Here is a 26,605-nt window from a genome sequence, read left to right as displayed (position 1 = left end):
CTATTTGGTATGATCATACAATTAACTTCGGATACAAGAGAAGTTGATAGATAGAACAGCGTATCATATAGCTTTGCTTCTGTTTCATCGCGCATTTGTTATTATTTCCTCACAATTTTGTTTTTGTTTCAGCATGATTTCACCTTTGTAAACTTTTGGTTTATTTTTTCACAGTTGATGAAACAAGCCCAGGGTCACATATACCTATAATCAACAACATAATGACGTCATCATATTTGCCGCCGATGAATTTGTCATCATTGCCACCTGGTTCTATAAGTTCGACATTGTCCCAATATTCTTCTGTAATTATGTCAAAGTCACCTACTGTTTCCGTCATGTCGACTCAATTTCTCCCAAATACACCGGAAACATCTCGAACATCATTTGAGCAATTAACTCCAACAGAATCCATAGACACTTCATCAAGAGTAATCCTTTCAACAGAAGGAGTTACTTCCAGTTTAATTTTGGATACCTCATCAAGCATCGTTCATTCAATCTCGTCAACATCTCATGAATCAAACATTGGAAATAAATCCCCATCATCATATTCCACATCATCGTATGTTCTCAGTCCAACAAGTGAAAATTTGTCGTCAATATTGTCTACAGATGCTATCATAATGTCATCACCGAGAGGTCAGATTCCTGTATCAGTGGAAGAAAGTGTCTCTTCAAATATGCTACCTTCAGAAGTTGACACAGAATACTTTTCAATAACACCAAGTTCATCACTAATCTTTTCAACACAAGACATCCTTCTTTCAAGTTTATCAGGTGTTTCATTAGCTAGCAAATTGCTTAGTCTCTCTACATCAGATGCTGTTCATTTTCCAGAAAAATCATCCTCTGTTTTGGAAACGCAGAGTCAGGCAGAAGCTTTATACACATCTTTATCAACAGAAAAACTGTATTCGACCAGCCAGATTAGTCTTGCTTTTCCATCAAGTCAGTCAGAGGTTTTGAGTCATTTTGATATTTCCACATCGTCCAACCAAATGGACTCTGTAATATCTTCCAGTCAAATTAACAATGTTACATCTTCCGGCCAAATTGACATCATTACATCTTCCAGCCAAATCGACGTTGTAAACACGTCGTTCACCCAAATGGACACAGTTACAACTTCCCGTCAAATTGGCATCGTTACATCTTCCAGCCAAATTGACTATGTAGCGTATTCCACTCAAATTGACACTGATGTATCTTCCACCCAAACTGACACCATTACAACTTCCAGTCAAATTGACACCGTGACATCTTCCAACCCAATTGATTTTGTAATGTCTTCCAACCAAATTGACACCATTATGTCTTCTAACCAAACTGACATTGTTACATCTTCCAGTCAAATTGACATCATTATGCCTTCCAGTCAGATTAACTTGGTAACATCTTTGAGTCAAAGTGACAGCATTACACCATCTATGAATATTGACTTTGTAACGTCTTCCAACCAAATCGACACCATTACATCTTCCAGCCAAATTGACACCGTTATCTACTCCAGTCAGACTGACTTATTAACGTCATCCACCCAATTTGACAACATGTTTTCAAACCAAACTGACACCATTAAGTCTTCAAGTCAAATTGGCATCGCTACATTTTCCAGCCAAATCGACTTAGTAACATCTTCCAGTCAAATTGACATCAATATGTCTTCCAATGAAATTGAAACCGTTACAGCTTTAAGCCAAATTATGTCTTCCAGCCAAATTAAACATGTAACATCGTCCAGTCAAATTGACACCATTACGTCTTCCAGCCAAATTAACTTCGTGACGTCTTCCAGCTTATTTAACACAATTGACACTGCTATGTCTTCCAGTCGAATTAACTTTGTAATATCTTCCAGTGAAATTGATATCATTACAACTTCCCATCAAATTGACTTTGCAACATCTAATCAACTTGACATCGTTACGCCTTCTAGGCAAAGTGACTTAGTAACGTCTTCCAGCCATATCAACAACGTTTTATCTTCCAGCCAAACTGATAACATTATGTTTTCCAACGAAATTGACACCGTTACAACTTTCAGCCAAATCAACACTGTTATGTCTTCCAACCAAATTGACTTTCTAAAATCGTCAAGTCAAATCGACATCATTACTTCTTCCAGTCAAATTGACTTTTTAACGTCTTCCAGCCTATCTAACACAATTGACACTGCTATGCCTTCCAGCCAAATTGACATCACTCAATCTTCCAGACGAATTGACTTTGAGATATCTTCCAGTCAAATTGATATTGTTACAACTTCTAGCCAAATTGACTTTGTAGCATCTAATCAACTTGGCATCGTTACGTCTTCTTGGCAAAGTGACTTGGTAAAGTCGTCCAGCCAAAGTGACACCGTTATGTCGTACAGCCATATCAACAACGTAACATCTTCCAGCCAAATTAATAACATGATGTCTTCCAGCGAAATTGACACCATTACTTTTAGTACATCGACGATAAGTTTTCAGGAATCCTTAAAATCGGGGATACAAACCCTTGAATCATCGTTTAAAATCCTCGATAGTTCTACATTGACAGTTGATTCGCAATTCTCAACTTTAACTATTTCATCCGTAAAAAGATCATCATTGGATTTGATCACTTCTACTGTTGACAAGTTTGCGTCCTCGTATGCTACAACTTCGTTTCCTTCGTCGTCTACTTACACAGGTACATACTCCTCGATAGTACCCTCGGACACAAGAACTGATTTATCATCAGATTTGCATAAATCATCACTACTTGTCAGTAAAAGCAAGCCAGACTTCTTTTCTTCATCATCAATGTTATCGACTATTTCTCCCTCACATGAATTAGTTGATACAAGAATAATTTCGAGTGAACAAACTGCCCAATCGGTTATTCAAACAGAAAATCCAGACTTGCAGTCATCCAGTAGTGTGACGGACTTGTTGCTTGAGATGAGAAGCTCTATTTCAAGTGTAGAATCTTCCTATGACTTTCTTTCTACAGCATTTACGAAACATGAGTCTGCACACACAACGTCATTGCAACGTTTGTTTTCTACTGAATCATTCTCTGATTTGCTGTCTTCAAGAAGTTATGTTTCACTATTCGCAAGTTATGAGTCAACAACCCTATATTCTTCACAGGAGACACAAACGCTGGAATCCAGTGCTTTCTCCTCAGAATCTGACTTTTCAGTCTCCCCAAGTGATTGGGAAACTGCATTGCGAGCTTCCTCCGCTTCGGATATATATTTGGATAATGTGTCGCTTATACATAGCTCGTCAAACATACCAAGTATTTCTACAACACAGCGCATAGAATCAACAGAACTCTTTTTAAGTTCTCAAGATGCTGTGATTTCAAGTGAAGAAGAAGGCGCATCATCCTCATTCATAAGGATGGAATCTAGTTCATATTCAGATGTTATCTCTTCTAGCGATCAACAAAAGTCTTCAGTGTACCCGAGTACATCATTAGACAAATCCTCTGACTTTCACAGTACACCTGTATTGTACAGTGCAGAAATCAGTTCAACAATATCGTCATTGAGTAATGTCTTGGAACAGCAAAGCTCACATGAAAATGTATTTTTGTCAAGCAACATGGATAGTAAAATTCCGTCATCGGCTTTTAAATTTTTAGAAAGTTCCTTGTACTCAACGTCTGCCGCAATTTCAACAGAAATACCTATTTCGTCAAGTGAAAGTTTTTTAATGTCAATTGCGCAATCTTCCTACACTGCTTCAGTGAGTGCCACATCATCACAAATGTCAAATATAGAGAATCCTATATCAGTGACGCCATCAACAACGGCACGCAGCACTGGCATATTACCAACAATTTCATTTTCCACACTGCTATCGACTACTGGTGTAGAATTCTCTAGTTTTGAAATGCCCTCAGATATAGTTATCAGCTCATATTCGCTGCTTTCAAGTTTGGAGATGTCTCTTTTATCAAGTTCTTCGAATGAATTAAAATCTTCATCAATACTTAAGGCAATGTACTCATCTGATTCAGGGTTGATATCAATGTGGTCATCTGAAGTTACATCACAAATTACACCATCTTCCAACACTGTCATTTCAAGCTTCCAAACTGTGGACATGAAATCATCAAAACCAACAATGGAAACACCCGTGTCTTCAAATATTATATCATCAACTGCTTCTGACCGTCAAACAAGTATTGGTAGTAGCTTTACCGAATCGTCTTCGTTGTTTGCTACAGATTCGGACCTAATCAAACCGCCATTAGGATCTTCAATAACGACGTCATCTTCAAGAGTAGAAATGTCGTCGGTCATCGATCAGTCAACTTCATTGCATCCTGCACCATCATCATTAACTTCGCGTTCAATTGACACCGATGGCTTAATTTCAAGCTTATCTCAGGAGGGAAAATCTGGTTCCATGCATATTAGTATGGCAGAAAGTTCAAGTTTTGTTTTACATTCATCCACTTATTTATCAACTGCTTTGACGTCGTCCTCCAAAGCCTCTCCATTCGTAACCTCGTCTGTTTCTACGATTTCATCATCGGATTATATTTCACAGACATCCATTCAACCAAACTCAACAGTATTAACAACTTCTTCTCGCGAATTAATTGTGTCAACAAGCTCGCTTATCACGACGTCATTGATTCCAGGTGACGTTTATAAAACAACACCAATCAATATTGTTTCATCAACAACGATGCTTGCACTAACAAGCTCTTTCGTTTTGAGTGATTCCACTGATGTGTCTGTTTCACACACTGCTAATTATTCCTCTGCACATCTGCAAAATTCTTCGCTTGTTTTATCCCCAACACATAGTACACATGTATATTTTTCTTCACATTTAGTAGATTTCCCTGTAGATTCGTCAGGAGCAATTTCATCATCAGCTAGAGATGACATATCAGCATCTCCATCATTCCTTGTTTCCTCAGAGATTTCATCAGGAGTATCCAGTGTTATAGGGTCTTTTTCTACTGTTCCGGATTCAACGACTGTTCTATCCTTAACAACGACGATTGAGTCATCACCACTTCCAAGAACAACTGCTATTATTACTACGCCGCCATTGTCTTCAACACTTGACTCCTCATCAGTATCGCCAGGTGACGTGCCCACAGCATCTAAAGAATATGTTGCGTCATCATTCGTACAAAGTACATCTAGCGGTGAAACATCACTTTCTTCATCGGCTGTGATAACTCCAGATCCCTCATCAATAGCAACTGACGTTTTCTCCTTTTCGACAACACCACTGCATACATCTTCACTAACACCGGTCCCATCACCAACTTCAACAATCACAGACATCCCAGCGACAACCAGTGCGGTTCCAGAATCAACTTCATTTCCTGACACAACACCTGTCGTTTCGAACACATCGACCACTACACCAGTGGTTGCAGATACAACCACCTCATCAATGTCACTACAGGTCATCTCAGCAAAACTCCGAATCGTTAGTCAGGACTGGAAACCAGGGTATGCTGACCAAAATTCCGATGACTATCGGGCTTTGTATAAGCTAGTCAAAGACACTGTGAGTATACTTTAATATGATGAACAATATCCTCTCTTCGTTATCACTATTTTATAGGGTGTATTAGAAATGATATTCTTTCTACTTTCTATGTCTCTTTATTTCCGGTTCTTATTTCCTTTTTTGTATCTAGATTTTCATGTATTTTTACAGCTTTCCGGAGTATATGGTTCAAGTTTGTACGGCCAACGCTTTGTTGCAGTATCTGACATTGTGTTCAGGTATGTGATGTTTCTTATGCCGTTTACTTGGGAGAACATCAAACATTTATCTGCAGACGTCTAATTTTCAGAAAATACCGATATCAATTAAAATATTGTGAAGGATTCATTTCTTCAATTTCATTAGTAGTATTTTAAAATTCATTTCTGAAATGAAACTATGTATTTTCGCAATTAATGTAATAATACGAAATACAATGTGAACATTGATAGTGCTAGAGAAACTTTAATGAAACTTTGAATAACAAAACAGACAAGGGAGCATAATTGCGGAGTTCAACCTCGTTTTCACGGACGGCGATGCTATAGACACGGACAACCTTAGTAAACACATCAACGCCATGTCACAGATCTTGCCACCAGATGTCCAGATTGACACCAATTTTACCTCACATACAGGTTAGGTTTTCTTTATTGCAAATGAAAGATTTGCTTTGTGCGTCCATTACGTTTAATCTGCAAATGTTGAAAAAAAAAATTTACACATGAAAATCTAGTCTCCATTCTTATCATATATCAGCAAATTAATAGAAACGACTTTTGAATTACTGATTTGTAGCCCTAAGCACGGAACCTGTAACGACCATGAACCCGACTATTGAAGGTATGACAACGCGATCCTCAGTGACATCACCAACCATTACCCATAGTCCATCAGTGACAACACCTCTCATTACCCATGATCCAACGGAAAAACAAGAGACATCTATGACAACAACCATCCCTGTTACAACACAAAATGTGACCTCAGAGTCTCCCACTCCTCCGAAAACAACAACAGTTCCACAGACAACAACAGGAAGTGAAGCACCGCATTCCATAACAACAGAACTAAGAACAACAACCCAGGTGACACAGGCTCCATCATCAGATGTTGTAACATCAGCAATCCCAGAAAACATAACAACTCCAACCCTCACAACACATTCTTTGACAACAAAACCGGACACTTCTGATGTCCCAATAACTGCCATAACAACAGATAAGTTTACTACAACGAAAGAACCCTTGTCTACAACAACTGGCGCACCAACATTACACACCTCGACAACGCCATCAAACGGAAGTACAACAATGGAGACAACAACGGGAAGTCCAACATTAACAAAAACAACTGTACCTGAAACCAGCACAGAATCAACAACAAAAACAACTGTACCTGAAACCAGCACAGAATCAACAACAGACGCAGCGCAGACTACAGATATACTGGTACTGAGGGAATTTGAAGTCACAATTCGAATTTTGAACGAGGTCTGGAATCCATTGTATGCTTTGTCTACTTCCGAGGACTATGAGAGACTGAATAATGAGTACAAAACATTTGTAAGTAGTTATTTAAACATCGGTGGCTTGTCCTTAGCCTGCTTTATCATGATAAATCAAAGATATATATAATATAATCTTATTAATAGATATGACTGGAAACTTTTTGCATTGTAATTTTCTGTTGTGATTTCAGACATGCCTTTCATCATTCTATGATACTTTCATTTGATGATCAAAATAAAGTTGAGGAATTGAAACATGCTATTTATATACATGTATAAATACACACACACACACACACACACACACACACACACACACACATATATATATATATATATATATATATATATATATATATATATATATACTATATTTATCACGATTCATACGCACATCGTTCACATTCATGAAGAAATGGCTATGATCTCAATTGGTAAAGATGTCAACAGCACAAACATCGGAAATATAAATATATCTGAATAATATAGTGCATTTATTCTTTATAGCTCTATAACACTTATGACCTTGGTACATACAGTGATCGGTTCATGGATATTTCGGATTTACAGTTCAGGTAAGAGAAACATGTAAACGTTCTAAGCTGTTTCCTCAGTTATGGTAGAAAATCAAAAATAATCTCTCACCCATTTTGAGTGTAGACGATAAGTCAAATTATTTTCCTTGTAGAGAAGGAAGCATCATCATGAGATATACTATCATGTATATCGGAAGTGGACCCATCGACACACAACCCCTCAATATGATGATCAACCAGGCTTTTAAAGATGGAGGTCTTCCTCCCGCGGAAATTGATCCCAATTTTACCTCACATCAAGGTAAATCCAAAAACGTTTCTCTCATATACATATATGTAAGGATACAATAATCGCTGGCATATATGTGTATGAAATGAATAAGAGGACGATTATGTGGTTTCTTTTAACACGAAACGTTAAGTTTATTTAATCAATACATCCATATCAGAAAGTTAGTATCGCCGATAGTAGCCAACAGTCAATGTAACTAAATGTATTGGGTAAGATATCTGCTTTCAAAGTAAGCAAATCAAGAAGAAAATGGTTGCTCATCTGAATGAGTGAAAAGTTCTCTACAAAAATACAACCCACTGAGTGGAATTTCTAAGCAAAATGTTTTTCTATGATAAAAATCTTTGGATCAGTTAGGGATCGAACCCGGGATCCTTACATTACTAGTTAGGCGATTTAACCAGGGATCCTTACCTTACTAGTTAGGCGATTTAACCAGAGATCCTTACCTTACTAGTTAGGCGATTTAACCAGGGATCCTTACATTGCGATTTAACCAGGGATCCTTACATTACTAGTTAGGCGATTTAACCAGGGATCCTTACATTACTAGTTAGGCGATTTAACCAAACAGTTAGTTATATAGGCCGATATAATTATGAAGCATGGTCATATTACTAGAGTATAAGATTTAAACCCATTTTAGAAATCGTATAAAAACTCGTCATTTCGAGGTGATGAAATATTTCATTTAGAAAAAAAATCGTGTATGACCTCAAGAGTAGGGAACCTTCACAGTAGATAAAGAATGAAGCTTGTCTACAGAATGCTAAGGTTTTTTTTTCTTCTCAGAAATACTGTTGGGCATCTCCACAACCACTCCGACCGTTGTAACAACCACAAGACATGCAGTGACAACTGATGTGACGTCATCAGTAGCAACAGATACTGCAACAACTCAAGCAGTAACTACAAGTAAAACAACACAGTCTACAACAACACAAAAAGCAACAGATGAAACAACACAAGGGGTAACAGATGAAACAACACAGGTTGCAACAACACAAGCAGTAACAGATGAAACAACACAGGCTGCAACAACACAAAAAGTAATAGATGAAACAACACAGGCTGCAACAACACAAAAAGTAATAGATGAAACAACACAGGCTGCAACAACACAAAAAGTAATAGATGAAACAACACAGGCTGCAACAACACAAAAAGTAATAGATGAAACAACACAGGCTGCAACAACACAAAAAGTAATAGATGAAACAACACAAGCTGCAACAACACAAAAAGTAATAGATGAAACAACACAAGCTGCAACAACTCAAGCAGTAACCGACAAAACAACACAGGCAGCAACAACTCAAGGAGTAACAAATGAAACAAGACAAACTACTACAACAACTCAAGCAGTAACAGACGAAACAACACAGGCAGCAACAACACAAAAAGTAACAGATGGAACAACACAAGCAGTAACAGACGAAACAACACAGGCAGCAACAACTCTAGGAGTAAAAGATGAAACAACACTGGCTACAACAACACAAAAACTAACAGATAAAACAACACAGTCTACAACAACTCAGGAATCAATACGAGATACAACTGAAGCTACAACAACACAGAGAGTGACAGCAAATCAAACAAAGCCAGTAACAACACCGCGTGTAACAACAGAACAAATGTCAACCATTCCTCCAGTAATTACAACCGACAAGTCATTGCAAGACTTTTCTGTCACCATTCGAATTCTAAGTGAGGATTGGAATCCTTTATATACCGACCCTACCACTGAAGATCATTTGAATCTGACAGTTTCATACTATCCAGGCGTAAGTGTTTTCACTAGAAAATTACTTCTGTTATGTGATATCTACTTATAAATCCGAGCGTAAACAAACTTTTTTGAGATTGTGAGAAGCTTCAATTCTAAAAATCATGGGTTCACTGAGATTGATAAATTGAATATAAAAAGAATAATGAGACACACATGTGTCTGTGATCTGTAAAATACAGATAGTTCACTGACTTATTTTTTATTGAACAGCTTTACGATGCCTATACTTTCGGTACTTACGGGGACAGATTTCAGGGATTTATAAGCGAATTCAAGTACAGGTGAGTTTATTCAAAATAATCTGAGTATTTCCTCCAAATAGATATCATCTGTACAAATGAATATAAATGATATGTAAACGACAGTATTCGATCTCATAAGTGTATTATTTTACCGCTTATTTTTCCAAGAAAATGGGGGACTGTTGAAGATTTCAAAAACATTTTCAAAAACAGCTATTTTATAAATACATGTATGTATGAATTAATTGTTGAATGTAAGGGAAATAATAACATCGTATATAGATAAAGTACCACTGTAGGTTTTATTGCCCTTAACAATATTTTATTTTGATATAGGTATAATGGATGATTTGTAGAGAATATGAACTTTTCAGTATCAATTAGTTTACCAACCTCTCTGTATACTCAGTGAATAACATTCGTCCAAAAATTACATTTCTGTCATACAAAGTTTAGTTAAATTAAAATTTTGCAAAAATCTATGACGTCAAATAATAGTGGAGATACCTTAAAATATAGTTTTTACTCTGTATTCAATTCACGGATTTCATATCAGTATTAATTATATGAAAATATATTATTCCTACTTACGAATTTATCCTTCAGCGAAAGCAGCCAAATTTCACAGTGAAACGAACGATATCATAGCAATAAAATGCAGTAGTATTCTGTATGCAGGGACAGACAAAGTAAAGCAAATGGAATTGATTCATCATCATCGAAAGCAAGTCTCTTGTCTATATGGTTTAGTGCGATGTTATAAGTATCGTACAGTAGGTCATGAACTTGGCCCTAGACTGGGCCGGATGTAAATTCCTATATATGTTAACTAAGAATAAGAAAATGTGCTTAATTTCAGCGAAGGAAGTGTGATCGTCACATACCTCGTCAGGTTCATTGGTAGCGGACCCATCGATCCTCAAATTCTGAATTCAGAAATCAACAAGTGGTTCAAAGACGGCAATTTTGGTCTAGATATTGTGATAGATCCGATCTTCACTTCACACATAGGTATGGCTAAAAGTGTTGTCCAATTTGGACCCCTGTTAACGCTATAATACTAGTAATTATGTAAATAAAACATAAACACTAGCATAAATGTCTTTACAATGCGTGTATACTGTGTAATTAGTTAAGCGCTATTGAATCTCATGCCATATTTGGTATAATCTTGACATGGCGCTTGGTCAGTGATTTGATATTGGTTAGATGGAGATTATCATATATTAATGCAACAACAAATATGTGTATTTGGTTCACTGCCACAGGCGCTGAAATATGAATCACGCTAAACTAAGTACTGTAACTGGGGTTGATTAATTAAAACCATACATTCCCAGCGTTAAACTCAACATGCTATTTAGGAGTGGCTTATAACTGTAATCAACAGTTGAGTAATATAACTATGGTTTCTAATGCAGAGACATCACAGACAACTGTTCCTTCTGTTCGATCAACAACAGAGATTCCAGAGACAACAAGTGAAGAAGTGACCACTACAAGTGTTGTTTCAACCAGTGAACCTCAAGAGACAACTAAACCACTAACAACAAAAGGTTTGACAACTCAGTATTCCACAACCACGCAGACATCAACCATTGAATTCCAAACAACTCCAACAGTGCCTGTAACTACCACAGGGGCGATCACTCAATCTCCATCTACAACAATCGAACCGGAAATGTCATCCAAATACCCAGAAGGCGTAACAAATGCCTCCACCACTGAATCCATTATTACAACCCGTGTCCCTGTGGTCACCAGTGACGTAATTGATTTCAAATCCACAACACCAACAGCCCCAGGAATTGAGACTTCCACAACAGAAGACGTTACAGTAACTACATTAGATACAACAACTGAAGCACCGACAACTGATGTCCAAACAACACAATCTCCAACAACGGAAGTTCCAATAACAGCAATACCCCTGACAACGACTGAAGCAATAAGTCAAACTGTTACAACTCAAGCAGCAACAACAACACAATCTCCTACTACAACAACATTAGCTCTTACAACAACACAAGTTCCTACATCAACACAAGCTTCTATAACAACACAGTCTCCTAAAACAACAGAAACACTTACAACACAATTCGTAACAACAACTAAAGCTGAAACAACAACCAAAGATCCAATGACAACTCAATTTTCTACAATGATAGATACATCTACAACAACACAGGCTTTGTCAACAATGCAGCCTATAACTACAACACAGGCTACAATAACAACACAGGCTCCAACAACAACACAGGCTACAACAACACAGGCTCCAATAACAGAGCCCCCTACTACAACAACACAGGCTCCTACTACAACAACACAAGCCTCTACTACGACAACACAGGCTCCTACAACAACACAGGCTCCAACAACACAGCCCCCTTCTACAAGAACACAGGCCCCTACAACACAGGTTCCTACTACTACTACTACAACAACAACACAGGCTCCAACAACAACAACAACAACACAGCCTCCTACAACAACAACAACAACACAGGCTCCTACAACAACAACAACAACACAGGCTCCAACAACAACAACAACAACACAGGCTCCTACAACAACACAGGCTCCTACAACAACAACAACAACACAAGCTCCTACAACAACACAGGCTCCTACAACAACAACAACAACACCACAGGCTCCTACAACAACAACAACAACAACACAGGCTCCAACAACAACAACACAGGCTACTACAACAACACAGGCTCCTACAACAACAACAACAACAACACAGGCTCCTACAACAACACAGGCTCCTACAACAACAACAACAACAACACAGGCTCCTACAACAACAACACAGGCTCCTACAACAACAACAACACAGGCTCCTACAACAACAACAACAACACAGGCTCCAACAACAACAACAACAACAACACAGGCTCCAACAACAACACAGACTTCAACAACATCAGAAAGTACAACACCTGTTGTACAACAAACAGTGAATGCTTCAATTAGAATCACCAGCCAGACTTGGAATGCCAAACTCGCAGATGTAAATTCTGGGGAATATGAGACACTCAAGAATAAGATATATCCTAAAGTAAGTAGCAGATGTAAATTCTGGGGAATATGAGACACTCAAGAATAAGATATATCCTAAAGTAAGTAGCAGATGTAAATTATGGGGAATATGAGACACTCAAGAATAAGATATATCCTAAAGTAAGTAGCTGAAATATTCTTTAGTAGATCAAAATTGTCATGATAAACTCCTAAAGTGTTCAACAAGAACCGTAACTCAGTCTGCAGCATGGATAAACAGAAATCTCAAAAATTTCATTTTACTTAAACTGTAAAACCATGATAACGCCAAATTCGTTTTAAAACATGAAACAATGTTATCATGTCCTTGTAAAATGTATTTGAGATTATATTGGAATCACCATAATCGTCTATATGTCTGTAAACACAATGTTAAGAACTATGTTTACAGCTAAACGCAACATAACACAATAACCTAACGTAATAAAACCATTCATGTTCCTTAGTTAATATCACTTGTCCAGTAGCCTTTGCTTGTTACTTGATAAAGGCAGTGAAAGGAGGACAATGATGAAAATTGAAAAAAAAATCATTTATGTTGACAATGACGAAGTTATATGTAACAGAATAAGCCTGTGGGGGTCAGAATGAGTCGAAACAAAAATACGAGAACATCACATAGGTATGATTATGTAATCTGATCTCCCTATAATGAAATAACGAAATCGAGCTGCCTGCAATCAAATAAGGTAGGTTTTACAAATGAATCAGAATGACCAAAGCGTCCTAAAGGCGCTCTGTGATTGATAAACCATGGAATAGACAAAGCACGGGGCCCTAAACAAATCATTACATCATCTAAGATTGCCTGATCGGAAATTTCCAACCAAGACTGCAGTGATAAGAAAACAAACCAATATGAGGCATCCCAAAGGGGGGTGGGGATGGTCAAACAGAAATTTTTCCATACCTAACATCCGACAAACGTGAAAGAAGCAAATTTAACATGTTATACAAGAAATGCTATTTACCATATTTTACATATCCAAAATAGGACGAAATAGAACATACACAATTAACACGTTGCACAAAAATCCTTATCTACCATAATTACATATCCTTGTTCATACGACATCTACAGTTTATCGTCCTGCTCATGCTGTCCAGTCCCGTAGAGATCCGGGTTAGAATAGGTCCTCATTACCCCTTGCTTGTCGTAAGAGGCGACTAAATGGGGCGGTCTTTCGGATGAGACCGCAACAAACCGAGGCCCCGTGTCACAGCAGGTGTGGCACGGTAAAGATCCCTCCCTGCATAAAGACCATAAGCGCCGAACATATGTTTAAAATTTTCAACCCTTCACCAGTAGTTGTGGCATCTCCATATTGAGGGGGACGTTAAACAATGTAAGATCAGTCAATCAATCATGGTCTCCATATTGTACCTGACCTATATTGTGTGCTTCAGTGAATTGTCATCGAAAGCATTAGGTTATGTCTTCACTAGATAATAAATAAAATACAAAGCAAATACTTCGATGAATGGTAAAAAAAAAAACTGCGAACGATAGCATTGTTTCGCCGCCTATCGTCTGATCAATTTTCAAAAGTTATCGTTTCTAAATGATTTTTACGTCAATAGTGATATTTACAAGTTGATTTATTTGACAAAAGGAAGAGAGATAACTCTATAATGCGGGTTAAAAATCACATATTTCACTATAGAAATCAATGGAAAACGAAAACTATTTTTAAAACACAAATTCCTTTTTACTTTACATATATTATAAATTGTCATTTAGCAAATTTATATCAAAACTTTCGTTGTTTCACGGAGAGGGGGGTGCATATGTTTACAGACCAAAACACGGCCAAAATGTTCACTCTTCGATCGATTGCAAATAAGGTTAAACAATGAAAAATGAAGATTAACCATTTTTTACTCATTGATATAAGGTAACAATTCAAATGGTTATTTAATCATATTAATAAGCATTTTAAAATACATGAAGTTTTAAATCATGCCCTCAAGGAACATATTTTTGTACCTTCTAATCGAAAGAAGTTGTAATTAAGAGTAATTTATTGATTAATACTGGTATTAATCAATTGATAATAAATTTTACTTGGCATTAAAAAAACATTAGCAAATTTGCTAAGCTTTTTAAAACGTGGAAGTTGAAAATATAGGCGGGAATCTGGAGTTATCGTACGTAGTTCTTTTTGGTAAGGACCTACAATATATGAAGCGTATAATTACACAGCTGCACGCAGCATCATTAAAGAAACAGTTTTAGGTTACGTCCACAGGGGCGTTTGTCTCGTGAGGAAAGCCATAGTTTGAAAGTTTACCTCTTAACATTAATTTGACTCTATGGATTTTCATACTTAAGTATAATATACTATTTTTCAGCTTCTGGAAATTTACGGAGAAAGTGCATACAAAGGTCGAATAGTTGGTATCGTGAATATTTCATTCAGGTATTCTCTCCCTTTCTTTCTATATTTCACTTTCTCTCCTCTCACTCTTTCGCTCGTTCTCTTATCTCTTTGTATTTTCGCATCTTTCAGGGAAGGAAGTGTGATTGTTGACTACGGTGTGCAATTTTCCGGAAGTGAATCCATTCTGTCTGATCAGTTGAATACCATACTCAACACTGCCGCTAATAGTGGGGCATTTGGATCTAATATCACAATAGACATCTCCTCGACATCACACAACAGTAAGTTAGAACGATGACGGGTATTGCTATCAATATCACTGTCTAAAGTATGAAATTCAATTGCACTATTTAAGATTATTGAGAAGTAACATGTAAAATGTATGAAACTAAACTACTAGAATACATCAAACATTCAAAATTATTTTTATGTCGATGGAAATGTGCATCCCCTGTCTTAAAATCTTTTGGATATAAGAACCTTTTACAAAGAATCTTCTTCAACAGAAATACCCGCTGTACCTACTACTACTGAAAAACCGACGATCACAACGGAACTTCCGGTCACGCCTGCGGACTTCATTGTTCCTAATTGGGGTATTGCTGTCATAGTGTGTGGGGTGGTTGTTCTAGTCTTCCTGTTAGCCATGATTTGTGTGCTGGTGAGTTTGACTCCATACACTGACCGATTATTGATTTATATAAAGTATATACATGTATGATTTAAAAGACACATCCCTTAAACTGCAGGAAGTGCCTTACCCTAAGGGGCGAGCGTTCTTGGTGACCAAGTAATGAAGGCAAGTTTCAGAATTTTGACGTTTATCAAGATCTTTCATCTTTTTCCATCAGTGTTCAAGACGACATACGAAACAGAAATACCGCATGCCAGAGGATCCTGACGACATAGGTTATATTCGAAAGTCCACCGGAAGTGAATTTGCATACGATAATAATATTCCGAAGGAAACTATGACAGTTGATGAAGAAATCAAAGCCCCTGCACAAGTGTATCATCTGAAAACATCTGACTTGCAACAAAACACAGGCCCGGATTTACGTCAGAACGGAAATACACAGGGGCAAGAAAATGAAACGGTAAATACTATTTCCTTTCCTGACAAGATTTGATATTTCAAACTGTCATTTCAGTTGTTGCTTTTTAAAAATAAGTACGTCTGGGCGGCTGGTAAATTCTGTAAGAAATTAAAAGATCCCTCACCATTTCAACATTAAATTGATTTAAGAGTCCCTGTTAGATATATCATAGAAATTATGAAAAACCAACAGTCTTTATAATGTATTAAATATAATCAAATAAAGATTTGTGTCATTGCCCTCCATTAAAGAAAAACTACCTTAACTAAATTTTTAATAATACAAAATGATGTTACGTTAAATGATAAAAGCAACAGAAACAATTGTTTCCCGTTTTATTGTAGACTAATTTCGTCGATACAGAGGAATTTCGAGTTGATGAAATGCATCAGTCAGAACCAGTCAGTTCTGAAGAGGTCACTATGAAATTTTCTATATTCGATTTTAAGAAACCTTTGGTTTTCAAAATTTTTAAACACCATGCTGGAAAGTAGAATATATATTTTTAAAAAACCAAACCACATCCTTAACTGTTGTCCTGTCCATTTAGATTCAGCTCCAAATAACAGATAGCAATAGGCCCGTGTCCTCGCTCTTACCTGATGATCATAAAGAAGGCGGGGCCACTTATAATGAAGGAGAGGTGAATACGGTTACTTATTATTAGAATATTTGATATCTTGAATTGATTTTTGTAAGCATGTGTTCTTAGAAGACAATTCTCATTGAATCTAGCAAACGCTGAATTATCCATTGTAACTGAGGCAAAAACAAAAAACTACCATCAATGATAAGATATCACTCACTAGTAATTAATTATGTATGTCCTGCATGTTAGGATTAGTCTAGAGTAATTTTTGATTACGTGGTACTTTTTAGCGATCAGAACGTGACGACCATTTGTAGTGTAAGTGACTCCACCGGTTCTCGTGTGCTTGTTATAACTGACTTCTGATTTCTTTCTCTTACTAGCACTCTTTTTTCGTGTAGTGTGTTTGATTAAGCGCAAAACCACTAACCAATATCCACACCACACAGTAGCAGGTCCCCGTTTGTTTGATTTTCATTAAAATGTACACGAAATTATTTAACAATTAAAGTTAGGAAGCCGACTCTTAACAAATATTTTCATTATTTAAAAAATCTCACATATTTCTGTTTATCTTTTCAATAAGGTTTGTGAAAAATATTGTACATTTCAAGTCTGTTAATTTCTGCATGCTTAAATTTGTAAACTTTTAATATTTGTAAACTTTCAGATTTGTACTTTTCTAATTACATAGAAGGAAATAAACAAATTTGGTTTTGAAATTTACATATATATCTAACAAACACGTATAGAGTATGTCAATATTGATTGTTTTATCAGACCACAAAAACAACAGGGTTTTGACGTCCAAAGGTAAGTATGGGCCAAATATATCGGGCTCGGCATTTTGAACTAATCAACATTTGTCACACCGTGTTGCATCTAACAAATTACAAATGTGCATGTTGTAAATCTGAATTTTGATATTTTTTCTCTGCAATATTCTTGTAATGCGAGAGGGGGAAGCAAGTTGCTATTTTGGATTTACGATATGTGATAAATGTACGTACAGTGTATGTTTAATTTTGAATACTGTATGTGTCGATTTCATATCAGAAATTTGTATAGAACTATGAATAATGCACCACCAAATCGCACATTTGGGTGATTGCGTTGCATATTGATGAATCGATTATCCATATTTGAATTCGCAAAACAAACACTGCACAACTGTTTATTTTAGATTCTTATTATATGTGCTTTCTTTTGTTGTTATACTTTACTTTTAACAAATAACTTACTTAAATGATATAATTAGAATATTCATAGCACTACATGTATACGATTATCTACACATTTGTAGTGTTTTTCTTCATTCAGTACTCGTGGATAAACTACGATTAAAGTAGAATCTGAATCATCTCTATACTATTATATTACATGGCATCACGATCACACATGGAAACATGTATATGTATACATCTCCGTTTCTTGATCTTACTAACTACAGGAATGTCAAGCACTTAGCTGAAACGTATATTCGTTGTACACATATATATAAAAGTATATTTGGTTATTGTATATTATTATTTGGTTGACGTGACACATGCTAAATGTTGCAGCTTGATTGTATCAGGGTTAATTGGACAGAAAAATAAGATGATTACGCAAAGCTTAATGGGTTCGACTAATCACAGTGAATTGTTATTTAACTAACGCTTCATCACCGAGGTATTCCGATTTTCATCTATCATAATATCGTCAGTTTTCTATTTTTGAAATAAACACAAAATGCCATGGCAACATCTTTATGTTGTGGTACACAGTCAATTAATAGTCAATGGAACGTGATAATTGTTTGCCGCACCTTGCGCTGTCGCTACAAGTAAATGTATTTTAATATTATTTAGTTTTGCATATTACCTTGGTGACTAGACCCATGTAACTGGTTTTATTTTCATTTTTTTCCAGGCTGTAGTTATAGACACAGATAGTTACACCGGAAGTGTTGAAAAATCTCAGAGCGAGACTGAATCATTGAACTTAGATGAAAACATGTTCGAATCCCTTAAAGAATTCCCACGGACTAATTACGATGAAGAAAAAGAGGTTTGGCAAACACATCTTTAGATGACGTGATCTATCGACGTCATTGGCTGGCTTACCCTTCTAACACTGCCAAAAAAACACGCACCACCACAGTGTAAGGTAATCGATACAAGGTCAGCAGACAGTTATGACGCCGTGTTCAAGTCACATGATCTTGGTACGTTGTCGTTATGCAAAACCTTCATGTTTTCGCTCAAAAACAATCTCTTATTATCAAGATTGAGTGTATTTTACCAAAAGATTAATATATTGATATGGTATGTGAATATCATGTGTGACGTATAATCAAAATATGGAGATTATATAAGGTATTATTTTTTTGAATTTGTGTACATTTACATGGGTATGTGTGCATGGTTTACTTTTCAATGAATGAATGTTGTGACTAATGGACATGCTGTCTTTAGGACATGGGTAATGCGGAGTTGTGCAAGGAATTTATTTTGTATACATCTTTGGTGACGTAATATTATGTGCATTTCGTTGACACAACATGGAAGAACAAACGATGGTGAAAGTACGATATATTTAATAAAACTTAATACGTAATAAGTCATTATTAAAAAGTTTCAAATACTACGTGCATGTATCTTGTCTCAAGTGTTTACCGTTTACTAGTCAGCTCCTAGACAAAATTATAAAAAGTTGATTTATTTTCTAAATATTATGATAACCTGACGAGATTTTTAAATGTTAATGTGAAAGAACCACGTGACATTGTCTGTGATAGTGGTTGTTTGCATAATTATGAATATGCTGTATGTCTCTGTCTGTGGTCTCGCTAAAATCACGTCTCGGATCAATCGAGTGGTTTTCTTAGTATGTAGTAAAGAGGAGTATATGGGTTTTTTTTAAGTGGCATTTATTGTTTTACTAGTTTATGTACATTTAAACTCATTGTCATATTCCATTAATGCATTGCTTACAATGTTTCAATCCGTGTTACATATGTATTTGCCAATCGTTGTTTTATCGACCATAGTAGCTATGCAAAAGATTATATATTTATTCAAGCAATAAGAGAGTCAGGGTATTATTGTGATTATCATAATTGTATGACGCCATTCACTATAAAGAAAAACAAACGAGTTGTGATTTCTTCATAATTGTAATGGAAATGACAACGAAGCGTGTGTGTTATTTAAGGAGAAGAGGTTTGCTTTATGCTTTGTACAGATATGGACGTATGTGCGTGTGGATGAATTGATTTATGCAATGGTATTATGTGAAAATAGATTTTGTGAGTACATAAGATATTACTTTGGTTTCAAAAGTTTATGTACCGTGTTGTCTTTGAACTTTATCTGAGATTTCAATTATATATTTATACAATGAGATTTAAATTTATAAAAGACTGTATATGTGAATTAGCTGTTTCTGGTTTTGTTGGAAAATTATATCTATATTAAATTTTGGTACGACCTGTCCATTCCTCGGGACAAACAAACTCTAGTTTGCCAATACAACCTATTGGGTCAAAACTTATCGGACGTGTTTTATACCGATTGTTAGGCCGTTCTTGGTACACTGATTTTGACTACTGATAACTCCGTTTACCTGATCAAGATATAGGGCTCATGGCGGGTGTAACCGGTCGACAGGGGATGCTTACTCCTCCTTGGCACCTGATCCCACCTCTGTTATATCCAGGTGTCCGTCTTTGCCCAATTCCCTGTTTTGTATTGCTTATAAGAGTTATGAGATTGATCACTGTTCGTTATCTTCGCCTCTCATTGAGAGTTTGTAGTGGTAGATCGTTATAACGACCATAGAATTTGCGTAATGCTAACTTTTAACAAGACTGTTGAAATCCCTGTAACATCAAGTTTGAACAAATTTGTCAATAGTCTGCCTTTATTAAAAAATAGATCGTACACAAAAAAATTCTGTCGCGAATTGCATAAGAATATTATACATCTGATAATGGAATATCACTACACAAATATGAGATGTTGACCGTAAATCGAAGAAGTTGAAGTCATCTCGTTTATCATGAAATAGGTTTAGCTCACCTGAGCTGAAAGTTCAAGTGAGTCTTTCTGATCACCCGTCTCTCTGTCTGTAAACTTTAACATTTTCGACTTCTTCTCCAGAACCATTGGGCCAATTTCAACCAAACTTTGCACAAAGCATCCTGTGGCAAGAGGATTCAAGTTTGTTTAAATGAATGGTCACACCCTTCTCCTAGGAGAAATAATAGTGAAAATACATTAAAAACTTCTAAAAATCTTCTTCTCTAGAACCACTGGGCCAATTTCAACCAAACGAGGCACAAAGCATCCTTGAATTGAAGTTTGTTCAAACATAGGACCACGCCCCTTTCCAAGGGAAGATAGTAGCGAAATAGTGAAAATGCATTGAGGACATTTAACAAATCTTCCAAGAACCAGAGGGACAGAAGAGTTGATATTTACATGAGAGCTTCCTGATATAGTGCAGATTCAAGTTTATTAAAACCATGACCCCTGGGCATCATAGTTTTACATGCGAATATATAAGGACAAGGTAACTCAGGTGAGCGATGTGGCCTTGGGCCCTTTGGGTCTCTTGTGTTAAGTTTGTCGTTGACATCTATGTTTAATGAAATATTAATATATGAAGTACATATGGAAGACTGGTATATATCAAATCGACATGAATGAAATTGAGTAGACTTAATAGTCTGTTGACGTATGGTCAAAGTGAATGATATAGTTCACTATATGATATAGTGGAATGATCTGGGAAACTGAAATGTTTGTAAAGAATAAATACATTAGCAATAATATATTGAAAAATTAGAAATATCAGTAGTCAGCTGACGATGAAATTGAACGTGACACTAAATGACCAGGATACAAAGTCACTGCATTCGGTTACTATTCACTGACCATTCTGTAAACATTCAAAGAATTGAAAGGAGCCACTTTATTTTATGTGAGTAAAAATAGAGTAAGGTGTTTTAACACACACCCTCCCCCGAACATTCAACTAGAAAACCAAACATGCTTAAAAACTTCTAGTTTGTTCACACAGTGAGACATTTGTAGACGAGTCTACAGGAGTTTTACTTAGAATTATTTGGGGATTAAAGAATACTCCTCTCACGCACTATAGAAACATGAGTAGAGAATATTCCTCTCACGCACTATAGAAACAAGAGTAGAGAATACTCCTCTCACGCACTATAGAAACAAGAGTAGAGAATATTTCTCTCACACACTATAGAAACAAGAGTAGAGAATATTTCTCTCACACACTATAGAAACAAGAATAGAGAATATTCCTCTCACCCTCTATAGAAACAAGAGTAGAGAATATTCCTCTCACGCACTATAGAAACAAGAGTAGAGAATATTCCTCTCACGCACTATAGAAACAAGAGTAGAGAATATTCCTCTCACCCTCTATAGAAACAAGAGTAGAGAATATTCCTCTCACGCACTATAGAAACAAGAGTAGAGAATATTTCTTTCACACACTATAGAAACAAGAGTAGAGAATATTTCTTTCACACACTATAGAAACAAGAGTAGAGAATATTTCTTTCACACACTATAGAAACAAGACTAGAGAATATTTCTCTCACACACTATAGAAACAAGAGTAGAGAATATTTCTCTCACACACTATAGAAACAAGAGTAGAGAATATTTCTTTCACACACTATAGAAACAAGAGTAGAGAATATTCCTCTCACACACTATAGAAACAAGAGTAGAGAATATTCCTCTCACACACTATAGAAACAAGAGTAGAGAATATTTCTCTCACACACTATAGAAACAAGAGTAGAGAATATTCCTCTCACCCTCTATAGAAACAAGAGTAGAGAATATTCCTCTCACCCTCTATAGAAACAAGAGTAGAGAATATTTCTTTCACACACTATAGAAACAAGAGTAGAGAATATTCCTCTCACACACTATAGAAACAAGAGTAGAGAATATTTATCTCACACACTATAGAAACAAGAAGAGATAATATTCCTCTCACACACTATAGAAACAAGAAGAGAGAATATTCCTCTCACGCACTATAGAAACGTTTAGATATTTTTATAACCCAAGCAACGAAGTTGCGGAGGGTATAATGTTTTTACCCGTCCGTCAGTCCCTTTCTTGTCAGCGAAACTCTCCTGAGACCGCTCAACAGAATTTCGTGAAACTTAGTAGTTGATAAGGACACACTGTATAGATGTGCATATTCCCAGGAAAGTCTCATTCAATATTTTTTTCTGGGAGTTATGCCCCTTTTGAACTTAGAATTTTGCGCCCATCTGATTTGTTCTTGTAGTAATGCATAGCATTACCATTCATTATGTGAGGCATTGTCAAGCAATGTTGGAGCATGGGGTATGTGAGCTTGCTTTCATTATACTTGTTCCCACCATGACCACGTGGAACAGTGGGGTTCTAAAAGTTCAATGTTTTCCGTAGGATTACAGAAGAAAATTCCCTTGGAAACTCTACTTAAGAACCGCACAAATGCACTACGTGTATGAAAGATAAATAAACAGCATCCTCGTGGTATACAGACCCACGTGTCTTCACGTCATGACACCTGCCCCCACCCCCCCCCCACCCCCCCACCCCCCATTTCATTATCACGATGCGAACAATTTATCAACTATGCTACCGCCACTGCTTACTCGAATTCAAAAATACTCTCGAAAACTAGTCTGGCATAATTTGTTGTATTTATAAGCAAGTATCCTCATGTAGTGTAGATTCATCACCACGAACCAGGGAACCAGGATAGAATGTCATGAACGTGCTACTCCGTAGGTAAACGTTGAACATTGCACTTAGACCTTTTGTTCGGTAGTATTTATGATATCATCGTGAACCTCCGTTCAAAATTTGTTTCAAGGACAGAATTCGATGATGACTACAGGAAGTAATTTTACAGTCGATAGTTCTTAAAATTTTAAAAATTTACATCCACATTTCACAAAAATACAGTAAAACCTAATCTGAGTTAACAGAGTATATACATTTCCTTAGCCTAATATAAAAAGATATTATCAGTGCAATATATTTAGCAAAGAAACATATTTCTTATGGAAATCTCTGTGACTATAGAGAGATCGGAATGCATAGTCATATAGTCATCCCAATCGGATCACGCGCTCGTCCTTTTCGGTAACCGGTAAGAAGACTCGGACGTGAATCGGCGCAAGAATTGCATCAAATCGATGCATTTCTTCGCCGGAATCGCGCCTGTGGATGAAGTTAAAAGGCCATAACCGAATCCCTGTATTATGTGTCATTTACATTTTCAGCACAATTTCAGTTTTGGTATCATTAACGTCTTATTCAATCTAATACATAAACATATAAGTGGAAAATGATAGTAGTTGAATACATTACATATGTATGATATCTTAGATCTGAAAGCTCGCGTTTCATATTGTAACGTACGACTGTGGCGTCATATTTACATTTCTGTACACATGGCAACATACCCTGATGGCGTCGATCCACATACGAGGTTTATTTGTGGTTACGGAAATAGCCGAGTAGTTACGATTGATAGTCATCTCTGAAAATGCTGCTGAGTGATTTAATGTTGCATGTTTATGTAGCTGAAAGTTCAAATAATACAAACTAAATTGAGAAAATCTGACATACCGCATGTATATTTATCTTTGCCATCATTTTCCGTGTGTTTGGTATGTTGATTTACGTTTCATTCGAATAGAATTCGCTAATGAAGAAATGACTACAGCTTTAGGCGACGTGCTACAAATTTTGACCTATGCTTGGCACTTATCACCACCAAAATGAGGACTCGTTATCGTGCTCACGCATACCGTTACACAAGCTCCTCGTTTTCAAGGTCATATCTGAAAGATGTGACATTCACTTCTAATGCCTGACACTTGAGGACGAACCTATATTATTTGTCTTCGTGTTGATGCCGCGCCGCGATCGAGAATCAAAGTCGGGATCCCCTGACTGTACGACGATATTCTTAGCTATCATACGAATTACCTACACAGCGAATGTCTTAGCTATCACACGAATGACCTACACAGCGAATGTCTTAGCTTTCACACGAATGACCTACACATCGAATGTCTTAGCTTTCACACGAATGACCTACACAGCGAATGTCTTAGCTTTCACACGAATGACCTACACAGCGAATGTCTTAGCTATCACACGAATGACCTACACAGCGAATGTCCTAACTATCACACGAATGTCCTAGCTATCACAGGAATGTCCTAACTATCACACGAATGTCCTAGCTATCACAGGAATGTCCTAACTATCACAAGAATGTCCTAACTATCACATGAATGTCCTAGCTATCACAAGAATGTTATGGCTATCGCACGAATGTCCAAGCTATCACAGCGAATGTTCTAACTATCACAGCGATGTTCTAACTATCACAGCGAATGTTCTAACTATCGCAGCGATGTTCTAATTATCACAGCGAATGTTCTAACTATCACAGCGAATGTTCTAACTATCACAGCGATGTTCTAACTATCACAGCGATGTTCTAACTATCACAACGAATGTTCTAACTATCACAGCGAATGTTCTAACTATCACAGCGAATGTTCTAACTATCACAGCGATGTTCTAACTATCACAGCGAATGTTCTAGCTATCGCAGAGAATGTCCTGGCTATCACATGGATGTCATGAATATCCTACCTATCACAACGAATGTCCTAGTTATCACAGCGAATGCCCTAACTATCACATGAATGTCCTAACTATTTCACGAATATCCTAACTATCACATGAAAGCCCTAGCTATGACATGAATGCCCTAACTATCACATGAATGTCCTAGCTATCACATGAATGTCCTAACTATCTCACGAATATCCTAACTATCACATGAATGTCCTAGCTATCACATGAATGTCCTAACTATCTCACGAATATCCTAACTATCACATGAATGTCCTAGCTATCACATGAATGTCCTAACTATCTCACGAATATCCTAACTATCACATGAATGTCCTAGCTATCACATGAATGTCCTAACTATCTCACGAATGTCCTAACTATCACATGAATGCCCTAGCTATGACATGAATGTCCTAACTATGACACGAATGTCTTAGCTATCCCATGAATGTCCTAACTATCACATGAATGTCCTAGCTATCACAGCGAATGTCCTAGTTATCAAATGAATGTCCTAGCTATTTGGTCTTCACTACTTTTTTTCTAGCAAAGCTGGCTTCAGAAGGGCTTTCGAACGCTATGCTAAGAAAATAAAGGAAATAAAACATAAGAAACCTCCATCGAATTATGTAACCCTTCGCATATTTGCACCGGAAGTAACAATAAATCTATAGAATTTAAAGACTTTTACTGTAATGTTACACAGTGTATGATCATCTTAAAAATAAATCCAAATTAACAATTATTAAACAAGGTGGCATTCATATAGATGTGTTCAGGTCACGAATATGTTAGCCATTATTTCAGCGATAATGTACTTATCATTTATCAACTACCTGAGCTACTGCAGTGCATATCATTACAGAAAAATCCGCGTGAGATAACACGATACAGGTCCAGTGTACC

At 36.6% G+C, this 26,605-nt stretch overlaps 1 protein-coding gene across 3 annotated transcripts in view; it reads left to right on the top strand.

Annotated features, from left to right (window-relative positions):
- The window catches only part of LOC125661611 (mucin-2-like), a 47,784-nt gene extending 27,356 nt beyond the window's left edge, over positions 1-20,428 (top strand). The window contains exons 7-23 of one of the 3 annotated variants that reach the window (XM_056147121.1): positions 4,828-5,519; positions 5,673-5,740; positions 5,994-6,139; positions 6,300-7,066; positions 7,519-7,586; positions 7,700-7,848; positions 8,632-9,626; positions 9,842-9,912; positions 10,733-10,884; positions 11,295-12,943; positions 15,298-15,365; positions 15,456-15,607; positions 15,833-15,987; positions 16,178-16,423; positions 16,768-16,839; positions 16,974-17,066; positions 18,924-20,428. In XM_056147121.1, coding sequence (XP_056003096.1) covers positions 4,828-5,519; positions 5,673-5,740; positions 5,994-6,139; positions 6,300-7,066; positions 7,519-7,586; positions 7,700-7,848; positions 8,632-9,626; positions 9,842-9,912; positions 10,733-10,884; positions 11,295-12,943; positions 15,298-15,365; positions 15,456-15,607; positions 15,833-15,987; positions 16,178-16,423; positions 16,768-16,839; positions 16,974-17,066; positions 18,924-19,082 — 5,702 coding nt within the window. In that variant the 3' untranslated portion in view covers positions 19,083-20,428. Of the gene's footprint in view, positions 1-174; positions 5,520-5,672; positions 5,741-5,993; positions 6,140-6,299; positions 7,067-7,518; positions 7,587-7,699; positions 7,849-8,631; positions 9,627-9,841; positions 9,913-10,732; positions 10,885-11,294; positions 12,944-15,297; positions 15,366-15,455; positions 15,608-15,832; positions 15,988-16,177; positions 16,424-16,767; positions 16,840-16,973; positions 17,067-18,923 lie in introns of all 3 variants that reach the window. The other 2 variants (XM_056147122.1, XM_048893681.2) reach the window with 2 other exon arrangements.
- The last annotated feature ends 6,177 nt before the right edge of the window (positions 20,429-26,605 follow it).

The sequence above is a fragment of the Ostrea edulis genome, chromosome 8, assembly GCF_947568905.1.
Source record: "Ostrea edulis chromosome 8, xbOstEdul1.1, whole genome shotgun sequence".
NCBI classification, from domain to species: Eukaryota; Metazoa; Mollusca; class Bivalvia; order Ostreida; family Ostreidae; genus Ostrea; species Ostrea edulis.
Note: the sequence above shows the minus strand (reverse complement) of the source record. Positions and strands in the feature narration are given on the sequence as shown.